Genomic DNA, 17,967 nt, shown 5'->3' with positions numbered 1-17,967 from the left:
GCGGGGGGGGGCGGCCCCTTATTCGAGACGCAGAAGCGATTTGGCGACAAGTATGTCGCCAGGATCGCTTCTGTTGTAAAGCTGACAGTCGGCTCTACAAGTTTAAACAGAGTCCCGGCGGCAAAAGTCACCGGGAGTCTGTTTAAACAGCCCCGATGCTGGCGACGTACACTGTACGTCGTCAGTCACGAAGGGGTTAAAGGGTATCTAAAGCAAAAAAATGAAAATGTCATCTATTGCAGCTTAGCAATCCATACATCGGGGTGGCTGCATTAGGTTTTTTTTACCTTTATTTTTTACCTGGATATCTGGCCAGTAGCACACTCCCCGCCTTAAGGTGGCTCCACTCTACGGAGGAACAACAGAGCCCCCCTTGGACAGCAGCATTGTCACCCTGAGGGGAGGGTAGCAAATTAAATCTGAACTCCAGCTAATATTTTTTAAGCAGTTCGTTTTTTTTCCCCCTTTTGAATAAAGGTTTTACATAAATTAATAAAAGCCGACCATTGTAAGCATTCCCGTCAGTGTTGGTAAGTTGCAACATATGACATTTTCACTATTGGGTTTTGAAACACTTTAAAGCCTTTGGCAGCAGTGCTGGCAATGTCTAGCTCTCTTCCTCCTATGCACAGTTCACGGTGATGTCAGAGGTATGAATCAGAGGTGGCCTGGCCAATCAGCAGCCAAGCAAGCTTGGATCCATACACCCGATATCCCAAGTACATCCCCTTGTCAATGCAAAAAACATTGCACTTTGCTGGCCCTGCTATTCAGTTCCAGGACGGTTGAGGAAATTTTCATAAGCAAACTTCTTTTTTTATATATCTATATATAAATGTATTTATTTATTAAAAAGGAAAGTCAGAAGAGTCACATCCGCACATTATAAAATGACTATCAGGAGAAATAAACCTCTAAATAGACAAGCCCGGCCTTACGCAACTACTACAAGTCTACTAATCAGACTTAAACATAGCACTTTAATAAAGCAAAATGCTGAACTCAATGGCAATGTTTCCCAATTCATCTTTTACTGGCCTGACCACAGTGAAGTGTGATTGTTTGCTATAGGTAACTGTGCACTTCATTATAGACCTTCATTATAGGCCTCAGAATAAGGCTATATGTAAATATCTGACAGATTATGTACTAATCTAGGGGCAGACAACCTTGGCACTCCAGCTGTGTTGAAACTACGAATACTATCATGTACGGGCCTCTGGGAGTCATGCCTGTGGCCGTCAGTCTTGCAATGTCTCATGGGACTTGTAGTTCCACAACAGCTGGTGTGCAGCGGTTGCCTGCCCCTGTACTGATCCATACTGCTTTCATATGGGATCTATAATATCAAATATATGTATGCTATATCCTCAGTGCCTATTTGTCCTGACAAATCCTCTCCATCACATTCCAGAGATGAAATGCAGATTGAAGAATGGTTATGAACCTGTTGGCTTGTTATATGTCCGTGCACTAACTGAGGAGCATTGTACTGTAATGGCTGACCAAGTAACGGATATCTTGGATCACCTGCCAGAAAAAAAAAAAAAAAAAGTGCACATGTAAAAATGCAAGCCGACATAGACAGAGATTATAAATTGTGAAATCGCTCAGGGTTCAAAATGGAGGCCGGCATGCAAATATGTGAACTAGAACACAGAATGCTGAGCCTGACTGGTCTTCCCGGGGAAGCTACTTACTAACTGATTATGCAGGCTGCCATCTTGTGAATATACTGCCTCTGTGCCACCATTGTTCTGTAGTTAGTACAGTTAGACTACAGGTAACCATCACAGGCACTCTGACACAACGGAGACAAAATCTGCCCACTGGAGGTCTTAGGTCTACCGGCTCCACCAAACAGTATCCATTCTCCTTTCTGTTAAGAAAAGTCCAATTCCTCCTACTGCAAGGACTCAGCGCTTGTACACTAATAATGTCCCTGCGCATGCTTGCTAATATTGTCCCTATCATTGCTCGCCAATACTGTCCCTGTGCATGCTTGTTAAAGGAGAACTATGGGGTCAGGGCTTTTCCCCATAGTTCTCCTAAGGGTAACGGGAGGACACAAACTAGGGTCCTCCCATCACCCAAAGCTCAGTATACCGCGAGCTACAGCTCGCGGTATACTGAGACCCCGCAGCCGGGACGGATCCCAACATTACTGTCGAGATCCACCCAGCTGCGGGATTGACAGCTGGCTCTGCCTATCTAGAGGCAGAGCCAGCTGTACCCACGTCCTCCACCAGTCAGCGCTGGAGGATCAGAGAGGGGAGGGGGGAATCCCTGCAGGGAGCCATGAGTGACAGTCACGACTCTCTGCAGGGACAGGATCGAGAAGTGAGCGAGCGCCGGTATGTGTTCGCTCACTTCCCGATCTATTGAGCCGACCTGTGACAGTCTCATTGTCACCCGTTGGCTCGAACTATGAGGTGAGTGATTTTCACTCGCCTCATAGTTCTCCTATAATAATGTCTCTGTGCTTGCTCACTAACAAAGACTTAGATGGTGTAAAAGGAACAGCTACAATGTCTGCCTCAATGAGCCTTAATAACTGTCCATATAGGATGGATCTTCCATAGGAGAAAAATGGAAAACAATATGAACTACACTGCCCACCATAAAATATATGAAAGGTGAACCGCTTTGGCGCAGAGAGTCTGGGTCTGCTAGTTAGCATGCAAACCGCTAAAACAGCCCACTGCAGAATTCATTTGTTTGTCGGTCACACAAAATTCAGCAGTCCTCCCCCTTCAATGCCACAGATATTTAGGAGTCTGACCCAGGAAATAAGCTCTTTGTATGCAGACTAAGCAAATCTGGAGTTCCAGTATACCATCTGCGCATGGAACTCCGGCTAAGCAGAGTGTGGAACAGGCCATTACACCACCATCAGTATGCGCTCTTCTGTACTAAAAATGGGATATTATTTGCACAGAGTGTTCTTTAATGTCGGCTGAAAAGGTACAAATACAAAAACACAAAAACCCGCTTACCTTGGCCAGGAACAAAAGGTCTAGAAAAATGTGGAACTAAAGGGAGAGGCGTTAAACCCGGGCGGATGTTTTTCATGTTGGCTAACTGCACAGGAACTGGCGACTGATTGGGTGACGTGACAGGACTGCCAATATGGGAACTATGCTGCAAGAAGAGACAACATATATGTAAACTGTGCAAATCTCACACACGTGTGTATACATAGAGTTCTTTATAATGTCCTGAGAACACATAGAATATCCTTTGAATTGATCCTTATACCTGCAACTATAGGTATCGAGATATTGTACACATGCCTCTAAAGTGACTCTGTGATTAGAATTGAAAGTATCAATATGGTTGAACTCAATGTTCCGAATTCTACACTTGATTTTTGGGGAGCTCCAATTATGGGCAGCCTGTCTACAATCTTTAATGCGACCTGTACCAGCTGCTGTGTGGCCAACCTGAGCCCTGGCCCACTGCAGCCAAAACTCTGATCTTACCCTTCAAGTACATCCTAACAAGGGCTGTTGCGAAGGTATTACCACACGCAATGTCGTTGGGGGGCGGCGGGCTGAAGGCAGCAGGGGAATGGTCAGTGGGCCACTTGCCGTTCAGTGGAAAATGGGTGCCCAGCGTCCACCCAGCTCACTGACATCACTGGGTGCCAGGAGCTCAGCAGAAAGCAAGCCAGAGAGTTTCCCGCTCAGCTCCTGGCAACCAGTGACTTCAGTGAGCTGGATGGGAAGCGCTCTTCTTAGCAACCTGGGACACTGCAGCCGCCCCCATCACCCTCCACACCACTCGGCCACCCCCCAGAGATATGCTGCTTGAGGCAACTGCCTTATAGGGACGGCCCTGATCCCAACAATGAACTTTTCTTATTTGCTCCCTTTTGGTCTGCTAAATATAACCTTGAAAAGATGTCTTGCATCTGTCAATACATTTAAAAATTAAAAAGAAATACTAGTTTAATTGGCCAAACTTGCAGTGCTGTCCTGTGTCCGGGCCAGTCTATGGCGTTCTCTCAAGTGTGAGGTTAGGCCCAAGTTTCCCCTGAACTAGAAAACACCTGCCCCCTATGTTATGGAGATGAGGGGGGTGCTTTATTCCTGATGCACTTTCTATCCTAAGGTGACAACACTGTTCCTCCGTAGATGCAGTACAGAGAGTGAGTGTTGTCACCCCAAAATAAGAAGTGCGTTACTGCGATCAGCAGGTGAAAATACAGGAAAAATAAATGAATAATAGAAAACAAATTCAATTCAGCCACCACATCTAAGATCTGGTAAGCTGCAATTTCTTCTTGTGGTGTTTAGATACACTTTAACAGTTTAATACCCAACCCCCAGCAGCCAATAGTTGCCCTGGTATTGTACTGCTGAATGAGTTCCTCTACTTGATTGTCATTTTACCCACTACAGATTTTCATTATTTGGATTTTAACCGCCTTTTTACTGCTTACCTGTAAAGAAGGATCTAGGCTGCCGTATTCTACAGTTTTATGCGCCCTCTGGTGGTCACAATAATATTTATTTGGCTTCCATTGAGGCGGCGAATGTGTTTGAGGTGGTGGGTTGTTGGGAACGTTGAGCTGCATCATTACCATTCCGCCTCCAGGGGGAGGTGCTGGCACAGCTGAAAAGACAGGAAGAAGAAGAAGATGCTTCGTGATATTCAGGGCTCATTATAAGTCGAAGCTGCACATACCCAATATCACTACTACAGTCACTAGAACAATGAATAGAAGCCAACAGTGTTCAAGACAAAGGTTCAGAGAAGACGCAATACAGTACATTACTTTGTTATTCATCCGGAAACAGACGTATTCAGCAGTATAGTGCAAAGTGTGCAGTGCAATAAGCTATACAGCCAAAGGTCTCATAATTAAACACACACACACATATATCACTACATTAAACCTTATATGTAGCAGACATATTGATGATGTCTCATGCATCTTTGTGAATGGATGCGATAGTCCAGAAACATATGAGGTCACCAGTACTCCAGTTGGAGAGGTCTGTTGTTGTCTACCCATCACATAACTTGACTTGTGGGTCGATCAGGACCCACCAGTTGGCGACTCCTGCAATAAAGTCTGCCGAATCAGTAACAGCTCAGCTACAGCACCGGCTCTGTTGCAAAGCAGCCTAGCTTACCATGCAGATGCTGGAGCGAAGACAGGGGAGTTCTATGCTCCTCTGTCAATGTCTTTGCAGCCACCCTCAACCCCTCCCACCGAGGCATCTAAACCTAACATGTCTAAAAGCCATTCCCAGCAGTGCAAAAATAAAAAAAGGCAGAGTAATGGGTCAATTACAGGAACATCTTCTGACCAGATAACTGCCACTAAACAAGATCTTTCTGTAAAGTAAAGACTGAGAAGAGAGATCCAGTGACCACGTTACTAGATCTACAAAGAGGTATAATTAGGAAAAGACGACTCATGAAAACGTAACTGCGTGTACATCTGGGAAGGGGGCAAAGGAAAGGGATGTTATTGGTACACCACACTAAGTGACCAACTCAAGACATCTTTTTTTCCCCATAGAGACAGATGTGAGCTGAGTGAACTCAGTTTATGGGTTTCCGGGTGCCAGGACAGAATGTGCCCACAAAGCAATAAATCACATCTCTTACGTACCTGCACACTGAGGACCCGACAGTGCTTGAGAACTACATGGAGATGGTGCTCTAGGGAACTGCATCTGGTCAGACCCTGGAGGCTGCATATATCCTACCGAGGAGCTGAAAATATACAGATATACCTGAATTATTATACAACACAACAACACTCCACCAGCTTTAGGAATATGGAAGCAAAGCTTAAGATCTGTGCACAGACACAACCACCCAACAGCAATAGAGATATTTCAAGATCTGTTCATGGATCGCATTTACCTTAAGTTATTGTGTTGCCCTGGTGAAATGATGCTGTAATAGACTGGCATCCCTGCCGGTAAGTGCCCCTGGTTGGACTGGTTAGGGATGAGCACCTGTTGGTGATATGGCTGTTGGGGTATAGACTGGGAGCCTTGCCGAACAGGAATCTGAAGAAAACAAACATACATACAGTCATCCCCAAAGATCAAGACAATGACCTACATCACTACAGCCACTGGGCATCATTCCCAACTGTAGGTTTTGGTTTCGTCTCCGCCTTGAAATGATGGAAAACGTGCCTGACCGGTCCGGGCGCCGCCCAGGGGTTGGGGGAGTTGCGTTTGCTGTACTTAACCCTGTCTGCAATGTGCTGGCAGATTTATCAGTTAACCTTATGTGCAGGACTGTCTGTGCTAACAAAGGGTTAAAGATCTCAAGACTTGGATGTTACATCGTATAATAATACACTTTCTCAATATCGTTCCTCCGGTCTGTCCCTTATCTCCCCATTGCCAGGTTATCACAGCAATAGAAGCTGCCCATAGTGTTCTATGTATAATTCTGCTTCAAAGAAACAACTAAAAAAGAAATATATTTTGTTTTATTATCTTTCGTTATGCTGTGTGAATGGGATCACAAACCTATTGTTTTCTCAAATGTGACTGCAAAGGGCGAAATACACAGAGTTTTGCAGGTAGATTATGGCCTGGGACTAAAGTTAAGAAGTCTTGCTAAGAACCTAGTTCATAATACCTGGTAAGAGGGCACTGAGGAGTACTGCACCATCACACCCTGAATGGGATTGGCTAGACTGCCCGGCTGGCCACTAACCAAGGTCTGATTCTGAGGATGCTGGACATTCATCATACCCTGGTAGTTTGGTTGCTGGCTGGGCATTATTGTCGTGTAACCTGAAAGAGAAGATAGATGAGTACACCAAGAGGACCATTACATGTAGCGAAGGCCACTCTACTTTAAAACCCAAGAACTAGAAATCAGTAGGAGCAAGTGACCCCCGTTTAGGCACATGGAGCATCATGCCAGGATATAGAGAAGACAACCCGATTGGTTACTATAGCCCAAAGGCAGTCGTTTCAGAAGTGGGCCCCAATGCCGCTCACGCACCAATGATGTCATGTCACTAATCTTTACTGAAAAGGACAAAATCTATTGTGACCAAGCGGCAAAGCAAAATCTTCACTTTCTTCTTATAAACGGAAGAAGAAAAAAAAAAAAAGACCAAGGCGGACTTCAAATCCATTTCGACATCGAGGGCTGAAGGATCAACTTTGTCTTTAGCCACCTCCAGCTGGGATTCTCCTTGACCCAGCGGTGGGAGGCCGCGACTATAAATACATTTTAATTGTGAAAAATAAAAGGAAGAGCTTTCACTTCGATTTAATTCTCAGCCCGCACATTCGAGAAGAACAAATACACCCCGCTGTGTTTCAATAAAAGGCACAGACATCGAGTGCTGCTCCCCCACACAGCGGTAACATGGAAGGAGAGCCAAGATGAATCTTGCAAGCCCAGCGCACGGTTTCATTTACATATGAAAAAAAACCTCAATAAAATGGAGGCTCTCCCCTTCACCGCCGCCGGCTGAGCACCATACACTTACTGTCATTGTAGAAGGGGCTTTATCCTCATATCATTAGACATCAACTTAAATGGTGACATAAGAGCCAATTCACCCTTGGCTACACAAATCTTTGGAGGTGGCATGATTTAATCTCCATTGACACACACACACACAAAACGTCTTTTTAAAACCTTCTCCAATGCGTATTTTATCAAGGCGGCACGTGGCTTTCAAAGGAAAATTCCACTTTTATCCGTCTTCTGTCAGATTAAAGCAGATGTAAACTGAAATGCTAAAACCTCACTTCTGCGTCGGCATGTTGATGTCATTTTAAAATTAGTTTCAGGTTTTTTGGAATCGGCAGCTTTCATTAAAAGAAATACCTGGAGATCCTGCCACAAAGGTCCTATACTAACTTGTTACAGGGTGGCCACTAGTTGTGCTACTGCAACCTTACTCTCTCACATGCACCCCTTGATGGGGACAAGCGGCTGTGCCGACACATATTGTGCAAGCATGGTCCACTGTTGTCACCACCAGGAAGCCAATGCACAGCCATCCAAATTACACACTCTGCGGGGTGTAGTGAGCAATGTATCATTTCATTTGGACAAAGGAATGGACAAAAAAAATGACTGCTTCAAGTGTTTGGCAATGACACCAAAGTTATAGTTGGTTGCTGCACCTTTAACCTCGAGACTGAAAACCTCAAAATGTCAAGGCATCAATGAAATCATGTCAAACAATACACTACCATCACAGGTTTTTATAGAACAATGGAAATCCAAGAAGAGCAGAAAGTGGCTGGAAAAGAGACCGGTTCACTGTGAGAAACGTAACCCCTCTCAGACAGCGCCCCGGACCCGCGTCCCGCCACTCGGGTCATCGGCTGCAGAGAAGAAGAAATACCTGGGAGCCCCCAGAAGACACTAACCTGTTTGGTGGACAGCTTGCGGCAGTGTTTGGTTTGGTTGGGAATTGAACTGGACAGATGCGACTGGTCGATATTGTTGGTTTGCGTGAGGGAATTGATTTGGAGTACAATAGCAGGTCGGGATCTGCACAGGAAGGGAAAGAAAATTGGCGTTATGGCTTATTTCACAAATCACTTTACAGTATAAAGAACTAAAAGCTACAAAGTACAATCTATTAGGAATCCGTTTTAGCTAATACACGTTTCCAATTGTGGAATAATTAAAGTGCGTCAAGCCAATGTTTCTTTATGAGTTTTGGGTCGGGTTAGAACCCATGTTGGGTTTTTATTGCCATTAGTGGCTCCATTAGATTATCTTTCTGTGCCAGTGAAAAATCAGACCGTGTGAATGGAAACTGAGGAGTTCAGACATAGCACTAATGTCCAATCCTGGTCAAATTAGCAACAGCAGGTTAAAAAGGAGAACTATGAGGTGAGTGATTTCCACCCATCCTCATAGTTAGAGCCGACGTGTGACAAAGAAACTGTCACAGGTCGGCTCTATCGATCGGGAAGTGAGCGAACACATACCGTCGCTCGCTCTCTTTCCGATCATCTCCCCGCAGAGAGCCGTGACTTTCAGTCATCACTCCCCGCAGGGATCCCCCTCTCCGATCCTCCAGCGCTAACTGGAAGAACGGACAGTGGAGGGGGCGGGCACAGCCTCTGGATAGGTAGAGCCAGCTGTCACTCACACAGCTGGGTGAATCTCGACAGTATCACCGGGATCCGTCCCCCCTGCGTCACTCTCAGTATATCTCGGGCAATAGCCGGCTATATACTGAGCTTTGGGTCACGGGAGGAGGTTAGTACAAGTCCTCCTGTGACCCTAAAGAGAACTATAGGGAAAAACACTTACCCCGTAGTTCTCTTTTAAAGGTAACACTTCTAGTTGCAATGTTTAACACTCATGTATTAAAATAGTTTCTAATATATACAACCCATTACTAAAACTCTCAATTCTTTTTTTGGGAAAAACCAGATTACTTGAAAAATGAAAAAGAGCCTATGATGTCCTTGAGATTGCCTTCACTGCATACTGCAGCACAAGAAGCTCGTCATAACAGAACATTAAACAGGTATTGTTTTTACAAAGCCAAGTGGGCAATGCAAGGTCAGCTTTTACTAAGCTTTTGACACCTTGTTTTCTTTTTATTTGCCAACTTGCTAGCAATCAGATACTAAAAAATTGTAGCTTGGAATGCAAATGGTTACTGTGGACAACGCCTCCCTTCTATGTTCAATAAATGAAGACCCAGAGTCAAAACATCCCCAGGGAAGCGAGTACCTGCTGGAGAGAGGGGGGCTGGATGTATCCCTGTGGCTGCAGCACTGGCTGATTGACAGGCTGACTGGAGGTGGTGTAGCTGGGAGGAGGGTGCGACTGGCCTAGCGGGGGAGGCGGAGGTGGAGGAGGGGGCGCCATGATGTAGCCAGATTGCGGAGATGGTTGGAGCACCACGGTGGACTGGAACATGGTTGAATGAGCATCTGAAGACTCGGCTGATGGCTGTCTGGCAAGACTCATATGGCTAAACTGACTGTTCAGGTTGTCTGGCTGCACAAAGATAAAAAGCAAAGCCATTTTATTAAAATAAGACCAGAAGGGAACAGAAAACATTCAAACACCAAAATATACACATAAAACAATACTGTAAAATGCTTTAAGTGTATCAGACACTACACAAAGACTGGACAAATCTGTTAATACAGAACTTTGTTGAGTGAACCAATTCAAGGCAATGATGCGGGCTGCCATACCTTCTGAAAATGCTGATTAGCAGGAGTTGACAATCATCAAAGGATCTCTATTGTCACTGATACGAAATAGAAATAAGGAACTGACTTTCCTTTCCTGCATGCTTGTCCCCAGTCTGTGACTCCAAAGAGTTGAAGCCATATACAGCCAAGCAACTAACATTTAGAAGGTCAATTATGGCAGCCATCCCCATATACCTCACTTATGACAGGTCAACCCAAATGCTTAGGTTGAACGTTGATTGCTGTACCCCAATAGGGTCATATGTACACAATGGTCCCCTTGTGGTCTACCTTTGCTGGCCTGGGCACTGAGCTCTGCCGCCAATGCAAACAGGAGCTTCTATAACATTGTGGGATTTATCGAATAAAACAAAGCGCCACGATAAAAAGCAAATAGCTAATTCTTTATGAAGACATCACTATACAGATTGTAGAAGTCAAAAGAGGGAAGCACATTAAATTCTTTCAGGTTTGCGTGTTACTTTAATCATCAAGGTGTTAATTAAATAGTGTTGATTCAACATTTTTTTGTTAATCTTCAATCCCCCCGCCCCCCACCCCCGAGGGCACGAAAAAAGCTTAGAAAAGCAGTGTTCATGCGCATTCTGGAACAATGCGCAATACATCCCTCGAGTTCAGAAATAATTAAGAAAATAGATAACACTGCCAGAATCGCTTTGGACTGTGTTAGCAAAATTCTCGGACAATATAGAAGGGGGGGAGAGGGGGATGACAAACCAGGAGCGTTGATTACAAAAGCCTGGAGGATAATTACACTCTTTAACATAATTACAGTTATCGTGACCCGCAATATTTTTATATATTTTTTAATCAAGTCTGAGAGGATGAGAGATAATGAATTGAGTTACGTAAAGGCTGAAGGAGTTCAGTTGCCTAGAATTTGCTTCATCTTCAATTACTGAGCTTATATTACAACGTACACTTGAAGAGACGATGGAAGTGTAATTAACAAGTCACAAGATAGACAAAAGCAACCTTTTTTTTTTTTTCAGATGACGGATTCAATTTGAAAAAGGAGCATGGAGGCCATTTGTGGTACATAGGCGCTCATTAAAGTCTATCTGGTTCGTTAGTTTTTGGTGCAGCAGGTTTGGGTACTGGGTATTTTAGCCCCGAAAGAAATCAATATAAAAACTTCTCCACCACTACCGTAGCCAAATTGTAAAAGATCGTAACACATAACCTTTCCCCTATCCCAACCTTAACAGCCAAAATTATTTTACAGTCCTTTGGTAGATGCGAGTTCACCAAGCACAGCTGCTATAGGTAGGGCGTGCAGTAGGAGCACGGACTGTCCATTTGGTTTTAACTAAAAAGATGGCTTACAGAAAAACTCCAGGGATATAAAATCTTAACCCTTGAAGTGGGGCTACCCCAGCACTGCAAAGTTAAGTGTTCATTTTGTCTGGGGAGCTCAAATAAAATACACTCAACCTCCGACCCGGCAGGCTGCTAGACTGGTCCCATTAGCCTGTCTCCCCCTCCACTCTGGCAGTGTAATGTCTGTTGGCGTCCTCATGTCCTATACACCGTATTAGGTGTTAGGACCTCACAGGTTCTCCGCTGAAGAGGAGATGTGATGGCTTTGCAATAAGTATATTGCTTCTTCTAATACAAGTGGTGCTAGGAGTAAATGTGACCCTGTGGTGATGGGTCAGTTTAGGACTTAACTCTTAACATTTGTAATATCCCCTTCGCACACCGTACCGATGTACCCCAGAATCCAACGGGTGCCGGAATGACTGGTGGATGGCGCCATAGTATACATTCTAGAATATATGTTGTCCGCACACCATTCTACTTCGGAATGTCATCTTTTTTTCGTATTCCTTTAGCAGCCACATGTCATGCTAAAGGAATATGAATAAATAAGACATTCCGAAGCAGAATGGTGCGGACAACATATCTTCTAGCTTAACTCTTAACCTAACACGCTCAGGCCTTACTACTTAAAGAGAAACTGCTGTAAAAGTTTAGAATTGAGGGGGGTCTGGTAGTAGTAACATTCGACTGGACTTGTTCTAGAACACTGACATTACACAGCTTATCCAAAGCTGCTTCTTCAGTTCTCATGGAGTGTCGTGAACATACCATAGTATTCATATCCCACAGGTAACTCAGATGATGACTGTCCAAGAACAGGATGGTGGGAGAGAGCTTGTGGAACCATCTTGTTCTAACTACATACTTCAATACCATGGTGCTAGGAAGTCTGCGACAGGTGGTTACATTTTTGCTTTTGGGTTTTGATATACTTTAACTTTTCTTTCTTTTTGCCAATTCGTGTCATACTGTTCATACTTAGCAACTGTGCATAGGGGGAAGGGGTAGCAGTAAGAGCAGTGTTTGTTTTTGTTGGGCCAGCTTTATTTTCTCCACCCTTTAAAAGTTTAAAAACAATTTGTTTAGATTGGAGCGTTCTGTATATTGGAAAGTTGGTATTTTTTGCTGCTCTACTTTGTGAAAATAATTCTACCACATTTTTAGAAATTATCCTTTAAATCTGCATGGGGCGAGGGACAAACTGGACATAAACTGAAGGGATAAAGAAACAAAATATTGGCAAATCTAAAAGGGATGGTACAGAGACTAATCAAGCTGCACCATGTGTAATGTTTGGTCATATGACAAAAAACTTCAATAAATGAAGCTTTTGCTATCTTAAAAGGATTGGTGTTCCGGTTGACATTTCTACAATGTGTAATGTATGGTCACCTTAGGGGAAAAAAAACAAATAAGTAGCAAGGACTGAATTTCTTCCCAAATTACACCCCATTTTAATTAAAAAAATAAAATAAAAAGTTGCTATTTTAAACAAATTTAAAATGAAGATGCAAACATCTAAAATGAAAAATAAAACAACAAAACAAAAAGGATCCCTGGGAAACCTCCGCACTGAAAATGAAAGCAAATCCCAGCGCAGCTGAACAATTTCATTTAATTAAAAATGTCTAAAAGGAAGATTTAGGAATCTGAGAGGTTGGCATCTCATCTACGCCAATGAACCCAGATCATAACTGATGAATCAATCACCCAATCTGTAACGCAATTCACTTTAATATCACTGCAGACCTTCCGCCGAGTCAGAACGTCTCCCCTAATTCTGCTGGGTTTAACGTTTATTGCTCGCAGAAAATGTTTTGCTTCCTCGGAAGCAGGACAGGAGAACCGAACTAATCAAAAACTGCAACATTGCGTAGTAATGATTAAAATCATTTCAAAAGGATGTGCAATCTGTTTTTTTTTAATCTTGCACAGCAGAAATTAATCAACTTGTTTACAGTTCTCCTTTCTCATTCATAAAAACCTGAGAGAACAAGATCCACAGTGTCCGAAGTCAGCCAGACAGGAGTTGTATGCTGGAAAACTAAACCAAGTCTTTTGTGGAAGTCAAGCTTTGATAAAATGACTTCACATAGGATAATCATGAGGTCTACGTAAAGTTAGTGATGTCGTTGTGCCTAGAGTTGTCCTTTTAAATGATGCTAACCTCAAGAGTTAAATCTTTCAAATGCATTCAAATACCAGTGGGATTTTGCCGATTTGCATTTGACCTGCGCTGCAAATCAAACTCTGGAGTTGACAAGTCAACATGAGCCCTTAGCTATACAGGGAGTGCATGGTTTAAGTGAGTCAGACACTAAACTCAGGAGTTAAATACTAAAAATGCATTCAAGTACTTTAACTATTAACATAAATGGGCCCTAAAACTTCTTGTTTTCATTGTAGTTTTAGGGCCCATTCACAACAACCACAACGTTGAAATGCACAGCAATGCATGTGAAAATGGACTGCATCGCACATACAGGACACCATATGTGTTACAAAGTACATGTAAATTGGAGGTGCGTTGAAGTGCCATTCACAATTAATTAGTATTGCACCAACACATTTGATGTGCATTGCTGCCTTTTATTGCAACGCAATGGTGTCAGATGGGCTCTTTAATCTACCACAGCTGAATCCAAGAAAACCACAAAAGGGGTCTTTCAAGCCAACAATAATAACAACAGGATGTACTATTAACAGATGCATTTGACCTGCAGTTGGCCTCCTGACCTGCATCAATTGGGTATTGCATTCCCATAGACTCGTATGAAAGTGTAAAGCCCATTAGAAGTAAACACAAGCCACAGGGCCTTAAAGGTTTAAAATGGCCTGTGGGCTTACTTTAACGCAATTTGGTAGGTTCAAAACTAAAAATGTTATTTAAGTAACTTTGGAAACCTTAACATGTGGCTAAAGGGACAGCAAAATGACCCAAAAAGACAAAATACACACCACAAACATCAAGCAGCGCACACAGGTTACAACAAAGCACAAAAAGAAGAGCAATAGAAAGTACCACAGTGTACTGTTGAGTGGGTGAGACCTGCAGGAGCGGGGGTGGATAAGAGATGGCTGGGTACTGAACAGGCTGCGAAGATGGCAGAGACCGGATAGGCTGAAGGAGTAACAGTTAAACTCAGTTAATAAGACAGGAAAGAACAGAACTGGAAACACAGACATTCACATTTTTAAGACTTATATGCATATGTAAAATCAGTTTATAGGCTTTGTCATGGCATGCAGGAAAGGCACTTTCAGACTTGAACCAATAATACTGATGAAGCAGATAAATATCAAAGTACAAATAAACAGTAATCTCAAATGTGGGGACCAACAGGGCTTAAAGCCGTGACTGGATGACAATCATGAATGTTAGCTGAGCCCACTGGTTCCAAGATGGAGAACAATTGATTACCATAGCTTACATTTGTACATGGAGCAATGACTGAATCGACCATAATGTGTAAACCAATGTATTACAAACCTGAAGACAGATTCTTTCCCCCAATACTCCAAGAGACAGTTTCTGTAAACGCCACCCCGAACCAACTTACTCTCCCCTATGCAGCAAACCCCCCAGAGGAATACATTGGAGCCCTGGCAAATAACCGGTATTTTTAAGTATGGGGGAGCATGTGACCTTTTCCCAAGATGCAGTGCTCGAGTCTGTTGCCAAGTCTGAACACAGTCATGTAAGGAGCAGATTAGCAAACTTATTTAAGAGCCAACATGGAGCTCACACAGGGTTAGGATGGCAGAGGATTGGAGCAGCAGGGGAGTGCTGGGAAGGCAAATATACATGGGTCATGGTATGGGCCTTCAAGTGACTGTCACTCTGTCTCCAAGTAGAACTCGCTTGAAAATGGTTTCAACTTGCGGTCCTAACTGGAATTCTAGATTCAATGGAGCCTCCCCTCTCCCCTGTGTATTCCCTGTGATGTCCATCCCTGTATGTCCCTTCCCCCCCAGTTATGAGTCCCGTGTGTGCCTAACCCCCGTTTTGTTATTGTACGTTGTCTGGTCCGTTGGGCTGCAACACGGCCGTATCCTCTGCACGCACGCACTCCGTGAGAGGTGTGCAGTACACAAAATAAGGCGCATGCCTTTTGATATGTGCGAGAGCCCCACTACATTACATGCGACTACAGAGTATTAGCTGAGAGAGCATATGCATATCAACCCACTGCGCATGTCCTGAAGAAATGGAATGTGAATGTATACGATGGGGCTAGGGGGGGATGACCGGACGTGTCTGTATTATGTTTCTCTGTGATCTTGTATTTTTGTACTTTGTATATTGCAAAATTGAAATAAAATCTTATTATTTAAAAAAGAAAATGGTTTCAACTTGACAAAAAAAAAAAAATTGTGTTAAAAAATGTCATTGTTTGGCACTCTAATCTGCAAATATAGATCAGCAGTCAGGGAAGCAACTCAAAGCCGCATGAGACTTTGAATGCACATCTGGGAGAGTGTTCCTACCACGTAAATGTTTTAATACTGCTCTTTGGGCAGTTAAAACATGGAATTCCATAATATAAACTATATGGCCAAAAGTATGTGGACAACACACCAAATTGATTGAGTTCACGTGTGTCCAGTGAAGAGAACGGTTAGTTCTACAGCACAGAAAGACATTGTGGGCAATTATGGGCTACCAACCATATGACTACATTTTGGTGAAGGCCCCCTTTTTTGTTCTGGCATAACTGCCTCTGTGCACAAAGCTAGCTCCATAAAGACATGGGTTTGAGGAGTTTGGTGTGGAGGAACTCGAGTGTCCTTAACAGAACCCTGACCTCAACCCTACTGAACACATTTGGGACGAATTGGATGCTAATTTTGAGCCAGGTCTTCTCATTCAAAATCAGTAGCTGACCTTACAAATGCTCTATTGCAGGGGTAGCCAAACTCCGACCCTCCAGCTGAGGTGAAGCTACAAATCCCATGATGCATCTCTCTCCGGGAGTCATGTCTGTGAGAAGCTTGCAATGCCTCGTGGGATTTGTAGTTCCACCACAGCCAGAGGGCCGGAGTTTGGCTACCCCTGCTCTATTGGCTCAATGGCTACAAATTCACACAGACACTCCAAAATCTTGTGGAACACCTTCTCAGAAAAGTGGAGTCTGTTCTAGCCATGAAGGAGGGAGGAAAGGGGGCAACTACAAAGAATTGGCCATGGTTTGGAATTAAATGTCCTACTAGTAACAAGTAGTTAGGCCATATAGAGCCGTTAAGGCTTAAGCGATTCGCTTAGACTGGTAGTGCCAAGCAAAGATAATAAACATATCTGCTGTAAACAGAATTCTCCGATTCAAAATGATGCTTTAAAACTTCAGCCAGACTAGTGGCAGCCCAATGACAGCTGACTGTCCGGGAAGACGGCTCAGAATCTGAAGCCGGCCTCTTGTCTGCAGCTGAAGCCTTCCGACAAAACAGATCAGTTGTCAAGTTACACTTCCCGGCTGCAATCGAGACACTAACTCACCAAACGTTCTCGACAGCTGTTTAAAAACTGCAATATGACTACCCTGAGTTCCAGCAGACGCCCCCGGGCGAGGATTTAATTCTTCCACCAGAGGGTGGTCATTTGATAGCTCGTCTATCACACAGCCAGTGCCAATCCACTTTTTTTGTGCTTACTCACTTCCCTCCCCGCAGCTAGAATGGCACATAGTGGATTCAGACAGGAGGAAAACATTACAAGCTGTTAGGACACACACTGTATGTCGCAGTAATAATGGCGGGTATGTACACGTCACAACGCAGGCAGAGAGCAGTATAACCCAGCAGATGCTATTAGTGAAGGAGCGACTGCATTTCGTGTGTCAGACACTTGAGGACAAAAAGGTTAAAGTCACCAACAGACATAAAATCGTGATTTGGCCTCTGCTGTGCTCATTTGTATTAAAGGATTTTAATTATGTAAAGAAAAGAAAAAAATATATCTGCAGAATGAGATTTTATTAGGTTTAAGATAAACGAGCATATATCTTGAATCCTAACAATCCAGCATTATATCTAGCGCCACTTTCGACAGAGGAAAAAAAAGTATAAAATAATGCAAAACATTACGTTTTGTGGGGGGAAACAATTATAGGCAAAGTCCACCTTTTAAAAATAAGAATATATCTGCATTTATTTAAGAACAAAAAATAACGGTTTTGCTGCTTTTGCATTGAAGCCTCGCTCAGTGGACAGCAGGTGCAATACTCTGGCTCCTGCAGATTCTTCCTCCTGCCCATGTCTGTACCAAGGTATGGACATTCAGTAACATGGACGAGAGGAAGAGTAAATGGATTACAAGTGCAGTGATGTCACCACACTTGTATTCCCTTGAGAACTAAAGTCACTCTGTTGCAGTGGCTGATGGGACTTTTAGTTTACAGATCCAGTCAAAAGATCTGTGAATGGACGACTCGGCTGTGCGGGCACT

At 43.5% G+C, this 17,967-nt stretch overlaps 1 protein-coding gene across 1 annotated transcript in view; it reads right to left on the bottom strand.

Moving 5' to 3' along the window:
• The window catches only part of R3HDM1 (R3H domain containing 1), a 78,896-nt gene that overhangs the window by 5,919 nt on the left and 55,010 nt on the right, over nt 1-17,967 (bottom strand). Inside the window, exons 18-27 of the mRNA XM_018561797.1 lie at nt 16,902-16,955; nt 14,548-14,661; nt 9,709-9,978; nt 8,382-8,505; nt 6,619-6,776; nt 5,884-6,032; nt 5,627-5,730; nt 4,445-4,617; nt 2,997-3,141; nt 1,448-1,530 (exon numbers count right to left, since the gene is read on the bottom strand). Of these exons, the coding sequence (XP_018417299.1) occupies nt 1,448-1,530; nt 2,997-3,141; nt 4,445-4,617; nt 5,627-5,730; nt 5,884-6,032; nt 6,619-6,776; nt 8,382-8,505; nt 9,709-9,978; nt 14,548-14,661; nt 16,902-16,955 (1,374 nt within the window). The remainder of the gene's footprint in view (nt 1-1,447; nt 1,531-2,996; nt 3,142-4,444; nt 4,618-5,626; nt 5,731-5,883; nt 6,033-6,618; nt 6,777-8,381; nt 8,506-9,708; nt 9,979-14,547; nt 14,662-16,901; nt 16,956-17,967) is intronic.

This window comes from Nanorana parkeri, unplaced genomic scaffold (genome assembly GCF_000935625.1).
Source record: "Nanorana parkeri isolate BGI_ZX_2015 unplaced genomic scaffold, ASM93562v1 scaffold545, whole genome shotgun sequence".
In the NCBI taxonomy this organism is placed as follows: Eukaryota; Metazoa; Chordata; class Amphibia; order Anura; family Dicroglossidae; genus Nanorana; species Nanorana parkeri.
This window is presented reverse-complemented; position numbering and strand designations above follow the sequence as displayed.